This window comes from Prionailurus viverrinus, chromosome A2 (assembly GCF_022837055.1).
Source record: "Prionailurus viverrinus isolate Anna chromosome A2, UM_Priviv_1.0, whole genome shotgun sequence".
Taxonomy (NCBI): domain Eukaryota; kingdom Metazoa; phylum Chordata; class Mammalia; order Carnivora; family Felidae; genus Prionailurus; species Prionailurus viverrinus.
Window position 1 is genome coordinate 164,139,611 of NC_062562.1, and position 22,911 is coordinate 164,162,521.

Genomic DNA, 22,911 nt, shown 5'->3' on the forward strand with positions numbered 1-22,911 from the left:
TGAATGTGGATAAAGTGGCCACAAGACACCAGGTGTCGTCCGACGAGCCACAGGGACAAGTTGCTGGGAGGGACAACCAGGCTGCGGGAGGGACGAGGAGAGGCCCGGAGCGTGGGGCAGAGCCGGCCCCGTCTGGGCACATATCTCCCGGGATGGCCCCGGAAGAAGTGACAGAGGCTGGAGCACCTTCCCCCTACCTGAGCTCCGCAGGGGGGCCAGCTCACACCTTTGCCCGCGACCTGCCTGGAAGGGCTTCTTCTTTCCTGAGTCCCCCCACTCCGGTCCCCTGGGAGCCCACCAATTCCTGGCTCGGTGGCTGCTTCTGGGAGCACAAGCGAAGACACTCCTTTGTAAAGATTTATGCACAAATACGCACACTAGATACCTATGTGCGTATATACTTATCGCATTGGATGTAATCTGATCATTACGTCGACTGTATTGTCCAGGACTTTTCACGCATGATTAGGTCATATCGGTACAAAATTAGCTGCGACAAGCACACTTTTAATACCAAAATGGTTGGGTTCAAAATTTTTCTACTAAAAGAGATCAACAGAGCTCTCTCTCAAGAGATGATCTACCTTAGTCTTTTTTTTCTTTTTAACCAGTATCATTTCAAATTAATTTATTGCACATTCTACTACGTAACTAAGAGAAAAGCTCGGGCTATCCCGAGGGAGGCATTAGTTTAATGGTTAATGGCTCAGGCTCTAACATGTGAGACAGACCCCGCCTCTTACCAGCTGTGTGGACTAAGCTATTGAATTCTAGAATCTATGGATTAAACTGTTCATTTAAGCTCTTTGACTCCAGAACGACCGCCCTTATCTGGAGGAAGAGAGCGGTTTATGGCACGTTCTTTCCACGGCTGCCACGGGGACCGAGAACACGGACGACAGCGATGTGGGGGCACGACACACCACGTGCGGAGCGTGGGGTGTCCCTGGGCTTGTCCCCGAGGTGGAGGCGTGCCAGCCGTCCGTGCGAATGGTGCACACTTACTTGTAACGTTGTATCAAACACCACAAGCTTTGAACTGGTGGGAACGATGTCGTAACACTTGTGTGACCTCATGAAGCGCATGTAGACGCCACTCTCTGAGTCTTCTGCTGAAAAGGAAAGAAAAAAGGCAGACGTCAGTAGTGACAAAGGACTTCCTCATCAGCTGAAGAGTACGTATGAGAGACCTGCAGCTACCAGACTTCATGGAAACCGTGAGCGGTCTGCCGCATAAGAGTGAGAAGGCAAAGACGTTCACTCGTGCTGATTCTTTCTGTTCAACACTGCTGGACGCCCTCACCGGTACGGAAAGGCAAGGAGAAAACCAAAGGCATACGGACGGCACAGGAGAAAGGAAAACTGTATCTGCAGACCGTATGATTTTTTTTTTACACAGAAAGTACCAAAGAATCTACAAAAAGTTCCCAGGCCTAGAAAAAAAAAAATGAGGTTAGCAAGGTCACGATACAGCGTTAATGAAAACAAACATGTAACTTACAAATACATAATCTACATAATTGCTCAGTGGAAACATGGATCTACACAGGGAGACAAAGCACTGAAAACAGTAACTACGTGGACATGTACGCAGATTATTTAAATCTTCGTAAATGTTAATTGACAGTTGGTGAAAGGGACGGCAGTGATTCCTGGGGGGTTACGGCACATTCGTACCGTGGGGGGTACGGCGTATTTGTACGTGAACTGCCCGCCACCACCATCCAACCGATGATGCAGAAATCTGGGCTTCCTCCTTGTCCCGCCGCCTCCTCCACCCTCACCCATTTGTCACGACTCACTGCAGAGTTTACCACAAATGTCTCCTAATCCGTCCACGTCTCTCTACCTCCACGGCTGCTGGCCTGGCTCCGACAAACGCCCTAACTTCCTGACTGGTCTCTCTGCTTTTGATCTCGTTCTCTTCAACGGCTGCCCACACCGCGCCCAGAATGGATTCGGTCACGTCACCCCTCTGCTGAAAACACTTCAACGGCTTTCAGGGAAGACAAAATCCTTCAAGACCCGGCCTGAAAGACGCATCCCCTCCGGATCCCCGGCCTCGTCTGCCAAGTGCCTGCGCCCCAGTGTCCCCGCAGCTGCGAGGCCTTCTCTTAGTCCCTCCTAAATGCGACGCTCTCTCCTTCTACAGGAGCTTCAACCACCCTCTCCTCCGTCTTCGACACTCTGCCCATCTCTTCTTGGCCCCGTGAAATCCTCCCGCACTAGAGCTCAGCTCGAGGACACGACGGGGAAGTTGCGGAACCGGAATTTAGACCCGGATGCCTCTGGATTCCAAAGCTGTGATCCCAGCCGGGGTGATGGATCGCCCACCGCCCCCGCCTGCAGTGGCCTTGCTCCTAACCTGTCCTCACGGTTCAGCTCTAAGTAGAGACCTCCAAGAGACTTCTCTGACAACTTCGCTCAGCCCACACTGATCTGTACATTTGGGGAAGATTAAAACTACCTGGGGGGAAAAATTACTTTATTGTATTTAGGAATGAGCAAATGAAGTGTTCAACAGCGTGACACTGAGCAAGTTCCTCGACTGTGGAAGGAGCCCTTGGTATTCTGGTATTTCCTACTATCGTAAACGCTCAGTATATGCCGCCTGTTCGTGACAAACCACGTGAACACCCCCGAATCTCCGTGTTCACTCCTGACCCCTCTCCCAGGTACCATACTTCGTAATTCTACCATTCCCGTCACCTCCCGGCCAGCTCCCTCCTCCAGTATCTCCCCTCCTGCGCGTGGGATGGTCCGGCGTCTTGGTCTGGCGTTCGCGAGCCTCTGTGGTCCGGCTTCTCTGTTTTCCCGCCTCGCGTCCCCACGTCGGCAAGCGGCTCCCTGCCAAGTTCCCTGCCGGATTTAATCTCACTTTCTGGCTTGTCTGTTCCGCTTTAACTTCAACGTCTTTCTCTACTTTTCCTTGTCCCGTTTCAGCCCAGCCTCAGATGCCAAATTATCCACCAAACAGGTGAACGTTTGAGTGTTCACTACGGGCTAAGGATTTTTTATATTGTACGCTAAGTGTTACAATCAATTACCTCCTTCAATTTATAGAACGACTCTGAGGGCAAACGCCTTCATTTCTTCGCTCTGCCCACGAGCCGACGGGAGGTGAGGAGGGGCTGAGGAACTGGCCTAGAGTCAGCACTTAGAAGTAACCACAGAGGGATCCAAATCCACGTCCGAGAGAGACTCCGATGCGTCTCAAGAGAACTCCGCAGTTTCAACTATGCACGCACACACGCACGTCCGACCGATGCCCGGGACGTGCTACGGTCCACACCCCGTGTCCCTGCTGAGACATAAAGATGAACAGCACAGGCGCAGTCTCTGCCCCCCATGCTCACACGCTGGTGGAGAAGGAGGGCACCTGGACAGACGCCGCGTGGCAGGAGAAACCCTGGACCGCGTGAGGTCACGCGGGCGCACAATCCCCCCGGGGCCACAAAGGCAAGGAAGTCTAACCACGTGCCCTTCTGAAGGCGTACCGACGTCCACCTGGGTTTCTCATCAGCTGTCCCTTTACAGCTCGTTCTCGGCGATCCGTGCAGCCCGAATACTCTTCTCCTTCTGGGGCGCTCCCTCCTTCGAACGACCGGGATCTTACTCATCCACTGCCTTCGTTCATTCAGCGAGTCACTACCGCGTGCGGTCTCAGCGGGGGTTCTCCCGGAGCGGGTCAGTTCGGATTTGCACGAGGCTTCTCTCATGACCTCGGTGTTGGGGTTATGTGTTTTGGGCAGAAGACTGACCGCAAGGTAAGGCGCCGTCTCGCCCCACCGCATCAACGGCACCTGCCGTCGACACGACTTCCCACGTGGCTCGGTAGCATCAGTCGGTTTCTCTCCGGCGGTGACTTTCTCCTCCTTCCGCGCGGCAGAAGTCTTGCGAGGAAGTCTGCACGCGCGGCCCACATTCAAAGGGTCAGGCGTTATGGGCCACCTCCTCCAGGGGAGGGCATCTACCTGAATTACTCAGGACTCTTCCGCACGGGACTATCTACCTGTCTCTATCAGCATGGATTCCTAAGGTTCATTTTATACTCTGACTTACAAACCTACACCGCACGGGGAGGGGTGAGGAAGGCCGCGGGGCGCCCACCCTCCCCGCCGGCGGATCTGTGCGTGGCTGGGGAGCAGGCTCCGCGTCCAGACGGCCTCCCGCCCCGGCTCTGACGCCCCGCGGGCGCCCCCAGGACTTCCGTGCTCACGCACACGGCCTCCACGTCAGCGGGGAGTTTGTGGAGAGCTGGGCTGGCTGAGCTCTTTCTCCGTGCGTGCTGCCTCGGCCGGCGGTGGTGATGCGACGGCGGCTCCCCCGGTCCCTGCCCCAACACACACCAGCCTCCGCGACAGGAGACATGCATTTCTTCCGTCACCAGTGTCTTTCATCAGTATGGCGCTTCTGTGACGGTTCACGAGCCGGTAAGGCAACGACGAACAGACTGTTACCAGAAGTCCACGAGTTATTCAGCAGGCCCTAGTTTTTCTTCCCCCCAGGACGTCACAGGACATTCAGCCCTGGCTCGTCAGGCCTCTCGGCTGAGGGTTTTGAGGAGGACCTACAACATTTAAAAAATTTTTATGTATTTTTTAATTCAGTTTATTTATTTGAGAGCGTGAGTGCACAGATGAGTGAGCGGGGAAGGGGCAGAGAGAGGGGGAGAGAGAGAATCTCAAGCAGGCCCTACGCGGTCAGCACAGAGCCCGACACGGGGCTCGAACCCACAAACCGCGAGATCATGACCTGAGCTGAAGTCAAGAGTCGGACACGTAACCGGCTGAGTCACCCAGGGGCCCAAACGTTTTTTTTTAAATGTGAGAAGCTTGGCCAAAGAAAGCAAGATGTTAAATACGTAAAGCACATTATGACAAAATTTGATCCTGTAATAAGGACAGATTATTACTGTTGCGATAAAACGGCATGAATAACAAAAGCGTTCGTAACTTAAGTTAGGAAAATCAAGCGAAATATTATAAAACGTCGTGGTTTCCCTCCACGGAGTGTAAACTTTCAGATTATCGGCAGCACCACTCGTATTATTTACGCTCTGATGAAGTCTCCAATCGCAAGTGAAGAAAGAAATGGGACGAAACAGAAAGTAAGAGGGATGTGGAATTAAAGTAAAAAGAAAAAAACCCCAAACCCAAGACCATTCAATGAGAACAGGTTGTCTGGAACGCGTGATTCAAGTTCTCGAGAACGCGAGGATTCGGACTCCCACTACTCGAAGGGAGCCCGGGGTTACGACGGCATCGGTGTCCCGTTCCTCATTCCTGGCCCTGCTGTTCCAGGTCGTCCCGGCACAGGACCAGAATTATGGAGCATCACACTGGCGCTTGAGCTACTGGGTTTGGAAGGACCCCTCCTCCGAGGACGCGCTGACCTACCGCTGGCCGAGCGGCTGCTGAAGGGGACTACTGGGAAGCAGAAACTGGGGTGAGGGGTTCGATTTCTGAAGATTAAGGAAAGAATTCGAAGAACGCAGCAACTAAGTGTAAACGCGACCACACACACGCGGGGTGGGAAAGCGTGAAAGCCAGCATTTCCTAGGGCAGGTCCGACTCCGTCCCCCCTGACAAGCCCTCACTACCTCACGACACACTACACGTCGTCGCACAGCACAGGGTCTCCGCCACCTGACCCCATTCCCCCCTCCCGGCCTCCTCTCCGACCACACCCTCTGGGAATCGTCCACTCTCAGGCCGGACTGACACTTCCCTTCCAAAGGATTCTGTGAAGTGTGGGAAGTTCAGCCCGGGGAATGCGCTCCTTGGGTTCCCGCCTCCGCTCTGCGCATGCTGTCCTGTGTTCTGGAGGCGCGCTCTGCCGTCCCGTTTCTGGCCCACTGAAATCCCACCTGCCTTCTGGCAGCTGAATAGTGGCTCCCCAAAATCTGTGCCCAGCTGGAACATCAGAACGAGACTTTGTATTTGGAGTCAGGGTCTCTGCGAGTGAAATTACAGCAAGGAACGGGAGATGAGACCGGCCTAGATTAGGTTGGGCCCTAAATCCAAAGACCAATGACCTACAAACCACAGAAGACGAGACACAGGCGGAGGCGGCCACGGGAGGACGAGGCAGGGGCTGAGTCATGCAGCCACGGGCCAAGGGCCGCCAAGGACTGGGGGCGACCCCTAGAAGCTAGGAGAGTCGAGGACAATCACCTTGAATGAAGTTCTATCGTTCTAAGCTGCTATGTTTGTGACGGGGGCCTCAGAAAACTAACGTGGCTTCAAAGTTCAGTTCAAGGACCCGGAACACCTTCCGTGAAGCCTTCAGGTCGGAAGTAATTGCTCCTTTTAACATTCCCATTAGTGCTCTGTGAGCAATTAGCTTCTGGAGTCGTGGTACGCCTTGTACTAAAGTTACAGGTCTGCTTTCCTTTTAGACGGTAGCTTTGTGAGACACCGGACAGGCCTCCAGCAAGTTCCCAGGAGGTGTCAGGACAGGCTCGCACCTGCCGAATGGCAGAAAGACTCATGAGTAAAATGCGGAGGACAAAGTATGAGTCCAGGATTACTGTATTGCCTATCTATCCTTTGAGACAGAGACAGACACAGAGAGACAGAGCAGGGGAGGGTCAGAGAGAGAGGGAGACACAGAATCCGAAGCAGGCTCCAGGCTCTGAGCTGTCAGCACAGGGCCGGATCCGTAACTGGACCCCATGAACCATGAGATCATGACCTGAGCTAAAGTCGGACGCTTAACTGACTGAGCCACCCAGGCGCCCCCCAAAGCACTCCAGTTTAAAAGAATGCTGGTGAATCTAGATTTAATGATCAGTAAAGAAACTTTACTTATACACCTTTGTAAGACTGAAGGCTTGAAAAGGGATGTTTTTGTCACGAAATGATGCATTTGTGGAAGCGCCCCATGTCATTTTTTTTAAAGTGTAACAGCATTGGGGCGCCTGGGTGGCGTAGTCGGTTAAGCGTCCGACTTCAGCCAGGTCATGATCTCGCGGTCCGGGAGTTCGCGCCCCGCGTCAGGCTCTGGGCTGATGGCTCAGAGCCTGGAGCCTGTTTCCGATTCTGTGTCTCCCTCTCTCTCTGCCCCTCCTCCGTTCATGCTCTGTCTCTCTCTGTCCCCCCAAAAATAAATAAACGTTGAAAAAAAAATAAAGTGTAACAGCATTAATCTAAAGCTTGAAAAGTGGTTGCAAGCATATTTTATATTGAAACTATTTTCTAATTCCACTGGACAAAACAAAAAGTAACTGAATTGAGCAAAACTACAGAAGACGTTAAAATGTCCACGTTATTATACAGATTTTAAAACCCTGAAAATACAGCAAAACAACTTGACAAATTCACATTTCAGAGATAACCTCTAGAGTCATAAATTACTTTTTACAACACCGATTTACGTGGAATTTTAATTTAGAAAGACTCTGTAAAAACTGAATTCTAAGATGCTGTGATGCTCTGGCATTTCTAGCCTTAACGGTACAAAGACGAAAAGGACAGACTGTCACTGATAATTAGTCTAAGAAAGGCGAGACTCCCACAGAAGGAGAGCGAGACGAAGGGGCAGGTGGAAGGTGCTGGAAGTCTGGCTGGGAGTGGCTCGCAGACGGCTCAGTGGTGGGGATGGGAGAGAAGGGAGCAGCGGCCGGCTTCGGCGACGCAGCGACTCCCTAACCGTGTTGAGGCAGGACGCCTTCTGCCCGCTCGGGGCCAGACGTGTCGGGAGACCATTCGGACTCTGCAGACAGCAGGTCAGGGGACGCAATTAAAGCCTGTACGGAGGGCGACTGCTCCCTTCCGTGTGCTGTCCTAACTAAATCAGCCCCTGGCGTCCTCCCCGGCAGACGAAAACCGCGAGCCAGTCCCAGGGTTGTCTTAACAGAGCCGTAGGGGCTGGGGGCCTACAGGACCGATGGAAGGGGGGGCCCCTCACAGGGATGGTGGCCTGTCCTTGGGGGCAGGCTTTTCAAGCTGCCGTCGGGCAACCGCGGGGAAGAGGCTCTGCTAGGCCACGGCCGGCAACACGCACACCTGACTCCAGGCCACATCCCGCCTCCTTCATTCGCCACGACCGAACACTGCACCTTGGGTGACATCACGGGTCACGGTCATAGATCCAAACCACATCTCAAAGAGCTAAGTGTGCACGGATGAAGGCATTTTGAAACAAACATCACGTGTCACCCCGAACTTCACTGAAAAACCCTCTAAACAAAAAGCCCGACTCCTTATCTCCAATCCCCACGAATTTTTTTTAAATATATTTTTCATTTTTTTTTAATGTTTATTGAATTTTAAGAGATATATAGAGAAAGACAGAGCATGGGCAGGGGAGAGACAGAAAGAGGGAGACACGGAACCCGAAGCAGGTTCCAGGCTCTGAGCTGTCAGCACAGAGCCCAACACGGGGCTTGAACTCATGAACCGTGAGATCATGACCTGAGCCAAAGTCAGACGCCCAACCCACTGAGCCACCCAGGTGCCCCTCCAATCCCCACGATTTTAACTTAATATACAGACCTTGCATTCTAATTCCACTAAAGATCAATGTTAGTTTTCCTTTTAATTTGTTAAATGTTTATTTTTGAAAGAGAGAGAGATAGAGGGAGGGAGAGACAGAGAGAGAGGGAGACAGAGAATCTGAATCAAGCTCTGCGCTGTCAGCACAAAGCCTGATGTGGGACTCGAACTCACGAACCATGAGATCAAGACCTGAGCCGAAGTCAGATACTCAACCAACTGAGCCACCTAGGTGCCCCAATGTTAGAGGGTTTTTTTTTTTGTATTTTTCATCTTTTTAATGTAAAAAATTAAAAAAAAAATAATGTTTATTTTTGAGACAGAGAGAGAGAGAGAGAGAGAGAAAGAGGGGGGGGGCAGAGAGAGAGGGAGACAGAGAATCCAAAGCAGGCCTCCAGACTCTGAGGTGTCAGCACAGAGCACGATGCGGGGCTCAAACTCACAGGCTGTTGAGAGCATGACCTGAGCCCAAGTTGGACACATAACTGACTGAGCCACCCAGATGCCCCTAAAAAAATTTTTTTTAATGTTTATTTATTTTTGAGAGAGAGAAGGATTGCGAGTGGGGGAGGAGCAGAGAGGGAGAGACACAGAATCCAAAACAGGTTCCAGGCTCTGAGCTCTCAGCCCAAAGCCCGATGTGGGGCTCAAACTCATAAACCGTGAGATCGTGGCCTGTGCTGAAGTCTGATGCTTAACCCACAGCCACCCAGGTGCCCCAATATGTTAGTTAAAAAAAAAAATTTTTTTACCCTTTATTCTACATTTTGAAACACAAGTTTACCTAATACATACGGTATCTTTTATTTTTTTAGAAGACCATTGAAAATAGTTGAGCAAGAAATGGGAACGAGGAAGTTGAAGTATACGGAAAAGACCACACTCATGTAAGTTTCCCTAAAGTGCTTAGAAACGCAAATATTAACAAAGCCAAAGCTTAAATATAATTTTACAGGTATGAGGTTTACCCACTCTATCGGTAAAGTTCTTTTCCAAGAAGTAGGGTCCTGTTTTTGTTACGAGGCGGTAAAATAAATGAAGTGCATTCGATTTGTTCTCTCCATGCTTTCTGCATTTGGGATCGAGCGAGCCAGAGGTGAGTACCTCTGCGGAGGGAACTGCATCAGCTCTGCTAGGCAAGGGCGGTCAAAGACTTGGCAGAAAGAAGTGTGGGTAGGTTAAAGGCACGCCGGCTCCCCAGCGAGTGCAAAACGGGCTGCAATAAATGCCCAAGAGATGTCACAAATGTCACAAACAACGCCGTGACCTTGAAACCGTATGGGATGTCCCCCCCATTTCAAAATGGCTTCATGTTTAATCTTGGGAACCACACGACTGAAGCATCCACCCTCCCCTACGTTCCCTCGTTCTCAGGACACAGATTATTAACCTGAAGCGACGGGGAGGACCGAGGTTAGTTCACAGAGGTCAAGTCCCAAGCACCGACGGGTGGGCAGGGTGGAGACCGCCCTGACGCCCTACGCCAGGAAGCACTTCACTGCTGCCCGGCAGCTTCTGTCAAGTATGTTCCCAGCAATTTAAAGGCATTTCCTTCTCTCTCTCTAGCTTACTAAGGATTTTGTTAAAGGCACATATTTATCAATTGCTATTTCAGTGTCTACTGAGATGACCAGAGGGTTTTCTCCTTTAACCTGCTGACATTAATTCCTTAGCGATTTCTTAAGAAGCTGCGGTTTTCTTGCATTTCCAGGACAGCACCCAGCGTGGTCACCGTGCAGCGCGTGGCTCCTTTTGCTGATGCTTACGCAGGGGTTCTGCCCGTATTTTCAAGGCCAGGCTAATCATCGGGTTTCTTCCGTGCCATCAGCTGGTCTGGGTGTCAGGATGAAGCTAGCTTCACGGAATGTGCGTGGAAGCTGCCACCTTTTTCTACGCCCTAAAACCACGTGAGTAACTTACACAGCATTTGTTCCTTGAAGGTTTTACAGAGTGCACCCACTGACAGGCGGAGCACTGGCCCTCTTTTGCAGGGGCAGGGGAAGGAAGGCTTAGGACTTTTTTTTTTAAGCTTATTTATTTATTTTGAGAGAGAGGGAGAGACAGCGTGAGTGGGGGAGGGGTAGGGAGAGGGAGAGGGAGAGGGAGGGAGGGAGGGAGGGAGGGAGGGAGGAAGAGGAGAGAGAATCCCAAGCAGGCTCTGCACTGTCAGCACACAGCCCGAAGCGGGGCTCAAACCCACTAACTGTGAGATCATGACCTGAGCCGAAACCGAAGAGTCAGATGCTTAAGTGACTGAGCCACCCAGGTGCCTCGACTTTATTTATTTTGAGAAAGAGAGAGAGGGCACACACGAGCGGGGGAGACGCAAAGAGGGAGGGAGAGAATCTGAAGCAGGCTCGATGCTGTCAGCACGGAGCCCACGTGGGCTCACAAACCATGCGATCACGTCCTGAGCCGCGATCAAGAGTCAGATGCTTAATGGACAGCCACCCAGGCACCCCAAGGCTGAGGACTTTTAATTCCTTTTTTTAAGAAACAGCTTTATTGAGCTATAATTCACATCCATAGATAGAGTTCACCTATTTAAAGTGTATGATTCAACTATGACTACTTTTAAATTTCTTTTATGATGACTGAAACAAGTTTTTTTAAATTTATTGATATAATTTGGTCTACTCAGGTTTCTTTTAAATGCTATTTCCTAAATCTTCGCATTCACAATTTAGAGATCCCCCCCCCCCCACCCCTTATTTCTAAAGCTTTGCATTGTCACTCATGACATTCTTGAACACATCTGACAAAGGTTTACCCCCTTTTTTGGTCTTTTCCCAGAACTAAGTTTTTGGTTTTCTTGAGCATGACTACCTTTTGTGTTCATTTTCACTGACTGCTGTCATTTCAGTAGGACTTTACGAGGGAAAGGAGACAAATGAACGTGTTCAGCAAGTCATGTGGAGTCACAGCATGGCGGCCAGCCCAGTCGGGTGGGCAGAGACCGGGAGTCCCCCCGCAGTGGGCCATTCGGGCAGGACGCTGCTCGCGCTGACCCGTCCCCCTCGGCCACGGCTTAGGCACTTGTCCACGGTGCGCGCACGCCCCTGGGTCCGGCAGTACGGCGGGTCCTCCTACAGCGGGCCCTCTGGCCCCCCCACCGTGGCGCATTGTCTGCAGATGGGGCGCGAACAGGAGACCCCTTTACGGGGCCCCCGGGCTCCTCCCCCGGGGACTGCAGGTCCCAGCGGGACGGGGTGTGGAAGCCAGAACGGGACAGAGCTAGACCAAATCCAGGTTAGAACTGTCACCACCTTGGGTGTGACTTCGGGCAGGCGCCCGCATTTCTCCACTTGTCACGGGGGGATAACGCTATCTCCTTGCAGGGTGGCTCGGAGGGAATGGGGACAGTCCGACCCCCGGTCCCCAATGCTGCCGACCGGCCAGCACGGGCAGCGCTCACATCAAGTCCGCCAGCACACGTGCTTAACCACTGGTGACTGCGACCCCGAAAGTCCCCCTCGGCTGCCTCGTGGGCCCTCCTCGGGCCGTCACCTCAGCCGTACCTGCGGGCACTGTCCTGCCCGGCAGGGGAGGAAGCAAATGCTATACTCCTGTCACTTAATCCACATATAATCCTATTAGCTGGAGGCTGCTAGTCTGTCCCAGTTACGGATGAAACTGACGCTCGAAATAACTGGCCTGAGGTCTCGCGGCGACTACGTGGAAGGAACGGGACTCCAAGCCGGCTCTGCCCCCGTGCTCTCAGGGACTATGACACGAAGGACATGTGCAACTCAAGGGGGGTGGGGCACACATACGCTCCAAAGCTCGAGAGGTCCGTGTGGCAGGTGAGAGCCAAACACAGGGTATAAATGCGGACGTGTGTGTTCCCGAGGAGGTCCTCACGGAACAGGTGACCTATAAAACAAGTGGCAACAGCTTGCTGCGAGTGACAGGTGACCAATGTATAACGGTGAATCACGGGGGTTCCGTAAATTAAGATTCACAGGAAACAGCTCAGAGCGGGAAAGCAGCAGCAAATTAAGCAGATTAAAAAGTGACAACAGTTTAACTCAGAGGTCCCCAAATCGGTTTCCTCCTCCAAACTGCCGCCCCGTTTCTCATCGGACATAGGCGAGGCTTCTTTCCCCCTGACGTCAGTGCCGCTGCAATCCCAGCCACAGAAGAAAGATCTAAGAGACGTTGCCGGATTACGTAAGCAGGTCCTCTGCTGTCACCCCGCACGCCCCCACCTGTCACCACTCTGTGATCGGGAGGCAGTAACTTGGCAAATGGATTTCCACCGACGGCCTTTCACAGAAACGCCTTATTTCTTTACAAGAAAGAACACTTTCTAAAACGCGAAGCTTATGTGCCCGAGTCAAGTCGAAAGCTCCTCACATGGGGAACAAACATGTACTGGAAACGGAAGTCGTCTTCACCACGGCATCTTTTTAAAAAAAAATTTTTTTTTTCAACGTTTATTTATTTTGGGGACAGAGAGAGACAGAGCATGTACGGGGGAGGGGCAGAGAGAGAGGGAGACACAGAATCGGAAACAGGCTCCAGGCTCTGAGCCATCAGCCCAGAGCCCGACGCGGGGCTCGAACTCCCGGACCGCGAGACCGTGACCTGGCTGAAGTCGGACACTTAACCGACTGCGCCACCCAGGCGCCCCCACCACGGCATCTTTGAAACACGGCAACTGTTAAGTTTTCAGTCCCCACCCTCACGGAGCTCACAAGTCAGTGACAAAGAAACACAAGGAAACTCGTTTCTCCTTAACAGCCCGTATAGATATCCAGGGAGGACATGCGAAGTCCTCTCTGGGGCTGTCGGAAAGGCTCCCCTAGGGAAGTGACATCGGGGCTGAGAGCTGACGAAAAGTAGCAGGTGGCCGGGAGGAGAGGAAGCGCAGCCCGGGGAGGGGGGGGCGCGGCCTGCGAATGTCCGGCAGCCGAGGCACCAAGCAGGGCGGCCGGGACAGGTGCAGGGAGCCGCGAACACAGACACACAAGAAGGGGAGGCAGGGGCAGGCACCAGGAACGGCGGAGCGCAGGGCAGGAAACCTGAGCACGGTAGTGATGTGACTTGTGTGTGTGTGTGTGTGTGTTTTATTAAATTTTTTAACGTTTATTTATTATTGAGAGACAGCACGAGCAGAGGAGGGGCAGAGAGAGAGAGAGACACAGAATCCGAAGCAGGCTCCAGGCTCCGAACTGTCAGCACAGAGCCCGATGCGGGGCTTGAACTCACGAACCGCGAGATCGTGACCGGAGCCGCGGAAATCGGATGCTTAACCAGCTGTGCCACCCAGGTGTCCCACGTATGTGCTTTTATAAAACACCTCCGGGGGCAGCAGCTGAACTTGACTGGAGGGTGGAGCAGGTGCTGGGAGACAGCGGGCTGCTTAACAGGTCAGCAGCAACACGGACGGGCTGGCCCCGAGTGACGGCCGGAGTGACGGGCACTGGCAACGGTCCGAGGGCTCCATCACCCGGACGCGGGCACACAAGCTCCGGCATCACTCCTGTTACAACGACAGCGAGGCGGACGTGATGCCACTTACTGAATTCGGCCGGCCGAAACCAGGGAGGAGGGGGTGCAGGAGGCTAGAACAGAGGCCGCGGGCGAAGTGGTCGGCAGAGGTGGCCAGCGGCAGCTGCGTACTCAGGAGAGATGTGGGTGAGGTGTCTGTTTGGGCATCATCAGTTATGAAGCACTGTGGTCACGAAACCCGTGGGATTAAATTTTTATTTTTTAATTTTTTAATTTTTTTTTCAACGTTTATTTATTTTTGGGACAGAGAGAGACAGAGCATGAACGGGGGAGGGGCAGAGAGAGAGGGAGACACAGAATCGGAAACAGGCTCTAGGCTCCGAGCCATCAGCCCAGAGCCTGACGCGGGGCTTGAACTCACGGACTGCGAGATCGTGACCTGGCTGAAGTCGGACGCTTAACCGACTGCGCCACCCAGGCGCCCCTTATTTTTTAATTTTTAAAAAAGATTTTATTTTGAGAGACAGAGACTCTCAAGTAGGCTTCACGCTCAGAGCGGAGCGTCGAGCCCGATGCGGGGCTCAATCTCACAACCCTGAGATCGTGACCTGAGCCGCAATCAAGAGGTGGACACTTAACCGACCGAGTCACCCAGGCGCCCCCAAATACATGGCATTAAAACACGGGGCAACAGGCCCCGGGGAAGTAAAGTGATGGCAGAGAGCAAGGCGGCGGACAAGAGGGCGGGTAGGCACAGGGCAGGGCGGCCGGGAGCAAGTTCGACATCCCGCGCTCTGGAAACAAGAGTCGGGACCATCAAGGAGAGAAAAGCAACGGCCAGACGTGCGTGAGGTGGCCACGAGGGGGCTGTGCGGTACACGGGAGCAGAGACCATCTTTGTGGACTGTTACTAAGAGTTGAAGGGAAGAAGGGGCCTGACAGGTGTCCCCCGGAGTCTGCACCGGGCAGCCCCTGGAAATGGCCTCGGTGGCTCAGGCGGAACGTGCCGGGGGTGGGAACGCGTAGAGGGTTTCTGAGGAAAAGAGGATTGCGGCCTGGTTACGCACCCTGGCTCAGAGCACAGGACCGTATTTGAAACCTGGTTCTCCACCTTCCCACATACGTCCCGGAGACGGTGACTGAACCTCTTACTTTCTTGATTTCTTCCTCTATAAAATAGGGATGACAAAAATATTTACGTCTCGAGGCTATTGAGAGGATTAGATAAACGTGAACACTGACAACAGTGCTCAGTGCACTTCATGCACGCTGGTTAGGAGAACCTCCAATACCGGATATAAACCATCTTTCCATTTCTTCCGAGTCAACTCCAAATGCTCTGTCAGGCTTCCCACTTTAAAATCCGCAGAGGGGCGCCTGGGTGGCTCAGCTGGTCGAATAAACGTCTGACTCTTGATTTCAGCTCAGGCCATGAGTTCAGCTCACAGTCCGTGAGTTCGAGCCTCACGCGGCACTCTCTCTCTCTCTCTCAAAATACATAAGTAGACTTAAAAAGCCGCAGGGATCCCAGTATAACATCTTTCAGGGACTTTGCAGCCCACGCCGAGCTGCAGGATGGGACCATCCTGGGCACTGTGCCACCATCCGAATCACGGGTCTGGACCGTGGCCCCCTGACTGGTGGGGTCGCAGCTGAGGGCCTTCACGGAGCAAAGTGTGTCTTGAGAGGGAAGGTCATGGAGACCAACCCTTCATGGACAGGACCGGACTGCTGTCTAAGCTCCCGAGAACTTTCTGGAAGTTGCTCGTGAGGCCCAGCCAACAGATCCCGGTTTCAAATACCTCGAGTCTCCCCTCTTTGTCTCAGGTAGTCAGGATCTTTCCATTTCAGGTAATGACACCTCCCCAGGCCACAAGACAACCGTTCTATCTCATCAAATCTAAGATACCATCAGATGTGAAGCTATAGCCTAACTTTAGAGACATTAAAATGTATACTTAAAACCTATTAAATATGGCAAGCTTTTAAATATGGGTCAGCTAGAGATGAAAACAAATTTTTTTTAAGTTTATTTTGAGAGCAAGCGAGCATTTGTGTGAGCCCATGTGGGGAGGGGGAGGGGCAGAGAGAGGGGGAGAGAGAGAATCCCAAGCAGGCTCTGCACTGTCAGCACAGAGCCCGACTCAGGGCTCAAACTCAACCAGCTGTGAGATCATGACCTGGGCTGAGATCAAGAGTTGGACGCTCAACCGACTGAGCCAGCCAGGCGCCCCGAGGAAAAAAAAATTAATTGTAAATATTTCATAAAATTGTAACTACTTTTATAATTAAGAGAGAATCTGTTGTCTGAGATGAGTATGCAAACGGTAGGGAAGGCCAGAGTTTGGATGACAGATGATCGGAGACTTCCAATAATCTAGAACAATCTAATCATTATGGAGAGGTACCCAAAGGTTGGGGGGTGGGGGGTGGGCAGAGACTACAAACCTATCACTGTAGCGTCTCTACCACCAGAGGGCAGCACTGTTCACGTGAAAGCCAATGTCCCACCAAGTGGACTAGGCTGAGCCTCACTGGGCAGCGGCTCTGAGGCCAGTGATAAGGGGGTGCTCTGACAGGTCCCGGCAAAAACACAGAGAGACAATTCTCCCTGAAGTCAGAGCAGTGTTTCTCAAACTTTGCACCGTCCAATCCCCCTCTGAAACTTTTTATATATTCCCCCCCACACCCCAACTGTCCTACGCCTGTGAAACTATGATCTGGCAGAAATCCTGGATATCCGTTCATGTAACACAGCCCTTTGGAGAGCCACGAGCCACTGTAATAGCTAAGATTTTTTGTCCCCTGACAACAACCAATCTTTGCTCGCTTTGCTCCCCCCGGTTGAAAAGGAACGCGTTTGAGCGAGCACCAATTTTTGGTTCTGTTTATAGAGTGGTTGCTGCTTGCTTTAGGCCGTATTTTTGAATCAGAAGGAAAAGCTCAAGTTCACCAGGTGCAGGCCCTGTTTTATGCAGAAAACTCCCGGTGACAACAACAGCAAAACAAGCGGCAGGGCCCCAAGCGACTGTGGATTATGAGGATACGGCTACTTTACTACCAAACGAGGCCTGACATTCTGACCTGACAAGTTATGCTTTTCCTCCTAAAAAAAAAAAAAAAAAAAAAAAAAAAAAAAAAGGCCCCTGTTTCTTCCATATTTTTGATCAGCGTAGACAAGGTTGACCAGTCTCGCCGGCAAAGTGAGCTGGAGGTGAGTTCTAGAAAGCTAATAGTTTGGAGGAGGCCGTGAGGGTGAAGAAGGCCAGGGAGGACCCCAGAGGTGGTCTGGGATCAGGGAGGAGGCAGGCGGCGAGGGAAGAAGCAGGCTGGAGAGCCAGCTAAGTGAGAGGAGAGCGCCATGGCGAGTTACCAAGACCCTGAAATAACTGAAGAGCCTGTGACAGCTGAAGGGACAAGAGGGAAGCCGGGAGAGAACACGGATACTTCCAAGGGGCTGTCCAATTCTCGAAGCATGCCCAAAGTACAGACTGATAGTGACTGAGCTGCTGGTACTTAGCTACAGCATCCCTGCGCTGTGTTTAGGTCCCTACTCAGTACTTGTGCTTGGTCCGGCCATAAAATACGTTCCAGCCAGTTCATCCGGATAAAAGAAAAACATTAACGTGACTGACCTCTGAATAAAAAAATTGAAAAGCAGACGCATAAAGCAACTGCTATGGGTGAGGCAGTGTTCTCCCCCCTCTGCATACACAGAACCACCGGGTCCCCTCAACGCTCCCGCGGAGTAACAGTCACGGGGGTGCCGGACGAAGATTCCGGACACTGCTGAACGCCTACTGTGTGCCGGCCACATCAGGCACGGGGAACAGCAGGACGAACTGTGAAAAGAGGCGCAGAAGGGATCTGGGGGACGGCCTCGAAGAGGGGGCAAGATCTGGGTAGAGCCGCGAGGCATGAGTAACACAGACAGGGCGGAGACAGGGAGGAAGAGAAAGTCTTGCGGTCAAGGTAACGGAACACTCTAAGGCACAGAGACCGTGAGAGGCACGCAGAAATCAAGAGGCGCGCGCAGCGCAGGGTCTGGCCAACTACACCTGGGAGCCAAACCCGGCCCGTGTTTACAAATGAAGGCTCACCGGAGCACGGCCTGTTGGGCTGAGTTTGGGCTTCGGCTGCCTTCCGCCTCGCTGCCGCACGGGCGGGCGGAGGAGTCGTGACCGAGCCCGAGCCACAGACCATCTGGCCCTTTGCAGAAGTGTGCCGATGTCTGTTCTGGAGCCTTGCTACTCACAGAGGGGTCTAGGAAGCAGCCGCTGCCGCCCCTGCGGGCCTGGCAGAAACGCACACCCCCAGGTCCCAGCCCAGAGCCCCAGAATCAGAACCTGCCCCTTAAAAAGACGTCTGGCGATCTCTGGCACAGACAGCCCTCCGATCACTGGCGTGTACGGCTGGGAGGTGGCGGCGAGGTTGCAAATGAAGAGAAGCACCCACTTATCCTATATATAGACGGAAGCCAGAGGTAAAGAGCTTCCCGCAAAGGAGGAATCTGATGGTAAGGAGCGCTGGAGGCAGAACGGGGCAAGGCCGCTGGCGTCAGAATCCAGGCAAAAGATGGCCCGGGCCCCCTGACCGGGTCACGGTACGGCTTCTCCTTCCTTCCCAGAAGCAAACGACATTTGAAGAGACTACTCCGACTTCGCCAGCGCCCCCAAATTACTTCTGACAAATACGGTATTGGTTATAACTTATCAGGAAACACAAAAACACTCGGTAACGAAAATACTCGGCATCACGTGTTTCTGTGCCTGCCAGACGTATCTCCGTCTAAGCAACGCACCCGGAGAGCAAGGCAGAAACGACGACAGTCATGGTTAAGGAGTTGGAATTTTTTTTAGCTTTATTTGAGAGACAGAGAGCGCGTGAGAACCGTGTGTGCCTGTGTGCATGCAAGCACGCGTGTGCGAGTGGGGGAGGGGCAGAGAGAGAGAGAGAGAGAGAGAGAGAGACAGAGAGAGAGAGACAGAGAAAGAATCCCAAGCACGGACAGTGCAGAGCCCAATGCGAGGCTCAAACTCAAGAACCGTGAGATCACGACCCGAGCTGACATGGAGAGCTGGATGGACGCTTCACCGACGGAGCCACCCGCGGGCCCCAAGAAAGAAGTTTACAGATCAAATGATCGATTCAGCAGCCATCTGTGATGAAGGCTGCTAACACGTAGTTCACAGGACATTGAAGGGTGTAATGGCTTAAACTGTGAGGACCTTCCCCACCCCCGCAAATAAACGTAAGATTCTGCTGGATATTCAGTTTTTCCATCCTATGGATGAATAAGCAATATAAAGTTCAAAAGAAACAAAGCAGCATTTTAGACAAGCATGCCGACACTATTTCTTTTTCTAGCTCTGCTAACGGCTTCCGAGCAAGTGCTTAACGTTCTGCCTTCTTTTTTTTTTTTAAACATTTTTTTTTTTTAATTTTTTTTTTCAACGTTTATTTATTTTTGGGACAGAGAGAGACAGAGCGTGAATGGGGGAGGGGCAGAGAGAGAGGGAGACACAGAGTCGGAAACAGGCTCCAGGCTCTGAGCCATCAGCCCAGAGCCCGACGCGGGGCTCGAACTCACGGACCGCGAGATCGTGACCTGGCTGAAGTCGGACGCTTAACCGACTGTGCCACCCAGGCGCCCCTTAAAAAAATCTAGAAAAGTCTGACAGGGTTATTTGTGGGCTTCAGCCTGCTTTAAAGTAATGACAGCGATATAGATAAAAATAGATGGGCGAAAACAGGAAATCCCTTTCCTTAGATGCTTAGGTTTCATACTTCATATTCATTATGTCGGCAGAAACAATGCAAAAGAAACCAGGCCCGTAGATCTGCTTTAAGAAACGCAACATAATTAAATCAATAAATCTCAAGTAAGAAAAAAAAAAAAACCCGTCAAATCCATGTCGAGAAGACTCTCCATGTTAAGGTTTGTTAATAAAAGCCTAAAAAGTCCATGAATTCGGTATAAAGGTTAATGGCATTAAGAAAAAATAGTAACTAACACGTCCACAGTACTTACTATGGGTTTACACCGTCCTAAATACCATTACACAAATTATCTCATCTAATCCTCAAAACACCTTGGTATTAGCTTCATCTTACAAACGGGGAAAGTAAGGCAGACGGAGGACCTCAGTGATTTGTCCCAAGTCACATGGCTACACGAGAAACGGAGCTGAGATGTGAAGCTGGGTCTATGTCCTTAACCATAACCGTGCTGTCTTTCTAACGCATGTGGTCTCCACTTTCCTCTGGCCCACAAGTGAATCTGCAAAAAGTTTAAACGCAACAGACTCTTATTACTGGTATCAGGGACAAAGAAAACCCCTACGATATAGACACTTGACATCTTAACGGAAAGGGAGGCGCACCGTATTGTTCTGTGGACAGTGGCCAAAATTTGACCCGCGATAGGCAACTGACGAGTAATGAGGAGGATTCGATTTAAGATACTGGGTTATTTTTCAGTAGGAGAAAATGCAAATTAGGTCCCAGTAAGATTCTGAAATGTATCACGTAACTGCTCGTGAATAATAAATATGGATGCAGACTTCTAATGATAATTACTACGCGTGCATTATCTTCTAGCAACGGGCTTGTGAAATGCTGCAGGGAAGCTAAAACATAAAATGAATGCAGGTACAGGCCTAATACTATCTGGCTGACATTCTCATGTTGGCCGTGCACGCTTATTTAAGTCATTGCCTGGCTGTAAATGAACAAAAGTATTAAAGTAAAGTTGGCACACGGCACAGCATCCACATGGCACATTCTTTGTTCCAGGAGCTTTATTCCATGAATACTCCTGGGGCAAAGACAAGTCACTAAATAACGCAAGCACACGAGATAGCGTAGAGTTCTTTCAAATTAAATTCCTCAAACTGTCAAGCATCTCGTACAAAGTTCTTTTCCGACTCTGAGCTCGCCATATTCCATCTCAAATACTAATTCTGGCAAAGAACAAGCTTTGCGCCCTTTGCATTTTAACAGTTTCAAAATAAAATCCAGGTGAAAGCTCATCGCATTCCGTTTCAAACATCAATTTTGCCAAAGAACGAACTCACCCCCTTCACGTTTCAACAGCTTCCTCACAAGATCCAGGTAAGTAAGAAGCAAACAGGGCAGGAGAGAGAAAACCCGAGCGAGCGCAGAGGCGACAGAAATGATGGAGTGACAGGGTCACCTGAACTCAAACCCAATTCGCCAAGCCGCTTCTGGTTTTCCTATTAACTTTCCCTATTAACCAGAAGACACACCCTGCCGGTGGTATTTTCGGAAATACAGAGCAGGAAACCGGTTGGTGTTATTTTAAGGTATGGGCCATCAACGCAATTTGGGGGTTACCTCTACGTGTACGGCGGCACCACAAACAATTCCTGCTGCATGACACCTGGCTCTCCCTCGAGTTGGGCTGGTTAGGACAAAAGGGCCGCCCCTCGGAGCGGATGGCCGGGTTTCGGGGCTCCCCTCCCGGACCCAGCCGGATTCCAACCCCCCCCCCCACCCCCACCCCCGATCGGCACCCGCGGGCCACTGCAGACGTCCTCGGCCGGCTCGGCGTCTGCATCCCCGGCCGCGCTCGGCAGCCGGGGCCGCACGGCCTCCGGGGCGTGAACCCCGGCGGTCCCCGCGCCCCGGCCCCTCGGCGTCGAAACGGAGCGCGTTCCGGCGGGGGCGGGGGGCACTCACCTTCTTCTTCCAACTCGAATTTCTCCAGCATGCCGGCTTCCGCGGGTCCCGGGGCCGCCGCCAGCGCCGCCTGAGGAGGAGGAGGACAGGGATCAGCATGCGCTCGGCTGCGCTCGTCCCGGCCGCGCGGGCGGGGGCGCGGGGGTGCGGGCGGGGACGCGAGCGGGGGCGCGCGGGGCGCGGGCGGGGGCGCGCGGGGGTGCGGGCGCCGAGTGCGGGCGCGGGCGGGGACGCGCGGGGCGCCGTGGGGAGGGGCCTCCGGGCCGGCGGCGGGCGGGCGGCCCGGCCGGGGCGGCCCCGCCCGCCGGCAGGGAACCGAAGGGGAACGGAGAGGACGGCGCGGCCCCGGCCCCTCAGCCTCCGCCCCCGTCCGGGGGCCGCAGGTGGCGCGGGCCGCGGCCTAACCCGCCGCCCCTCCCCGAGTGGAACGGTCCGCCCCCCCGCCCCCCGGCGGCTTTGGTACGGACCGGCGAGGAGGAAGCGTGGGAAGAGGACCCCGAGGAGCCCGGGGCCGGCTCGCGCGACGGCGGCCGGGGCGCCCCCCTCCGGCCGCGGCCCTCCTTCCCGCCTCGGCCGCCGGGCCGCCATTAGCGGAGGCCCGTTTTCCCAGCCTCGCCTGGTCCTCCCACCTCCCCCCGCCCCCCCGCGCTCCCCCGCTCACCTTCCCCGCCACCCACGGGCGGCGCGTCCCCGCAGGGTTAACCTGCGCAGGTGTGGTCTCGGCCAGCCCGGGGGTGGGGCGAGAGGGGAGCGCCGCCGGGTGGGCGGGGCGACGCCCGGGAGAGAGGGGCGGGGGCCTGCGGGGACCCCGGAGGGGAGAGGGCAACGCGGACTCGGGGGAGGGCGGGGTGTGATGGCTTTTCTTTTTTAAATTTTAGATTAAACTATCCATCCCCTGCCCCCATTAAAAACAAGAAATGTTCCGGGGATTACACGTATTGTAGCTCTGCACTTTGTTGCTATCAGTTTTACCCAGCCACGGAAGTCTTAATTTGCTCCCTTTCTTCGCAGCTGATCCTCCGCTTGGCTGAGCCACTGCCAAAAGCTCACACAAATCTCAATCTGGCCCCGGCCACTCCTGTCACCCTGGATCTGGGTATCTGAGACGCCGCTATCGGCAGCAGCTCGGGGTGGCAGGCAAGCGAAGCTGCCAGAGCTGCCTGGGAGAGCAGGGCAGTGGGAGAGGGGACAGGCGCCCCACTCCCCGAGGCTCTCCGGTGTGACAGCCAATTTCTGCCCCATCTACGGGGTGCCCTTA

At 53.1% G+C, this 22,911-nt stretch overlaps 1 protein-coding gene across 12 annotated transcripts in view; it reads right to left on the reverse strand.

Annotated features, from left to right (window-relative positions):
• The window catches only part of PRKAG2 (protein kinase AMP-activated non-catalytic subunit gamma 2), a 262,042-nt gene that overhangs the window by 39,133 nt on the left and 199,998 nt on the right, over nucleotides 1–22,911 (reverse strand). For 6 of the 12 annotated variants that reach the window (XM_047849309.1, XM_047849312.1, XM_047849308.1 and 3 more), the window contains 2 exons: nucleotides 21,654–21,723; nucleotides 1,006–1,112 (listed from right to left, as the gene is read on the reverse strand). In XM_047849309.1, coding sequence (XP_047705265.1) covers nucleotides 1,006–1,112; nucleotides 21,654–21,723 — 177 coding nt within the window. Of the gene's footprint in view, nucleotides 1–1,005; nucleotides 1,113–21,653; nucleotides 21,724–22,120; nucleotides 22,139–22,314; nucleotides 22,428–22,911 lie in introns of those variants that run through there. The other 6 variants (XM_047849311.1, XM_047849310.1, XM_047849318.1 and 3 more) reach the window with 5 other exon arrangements.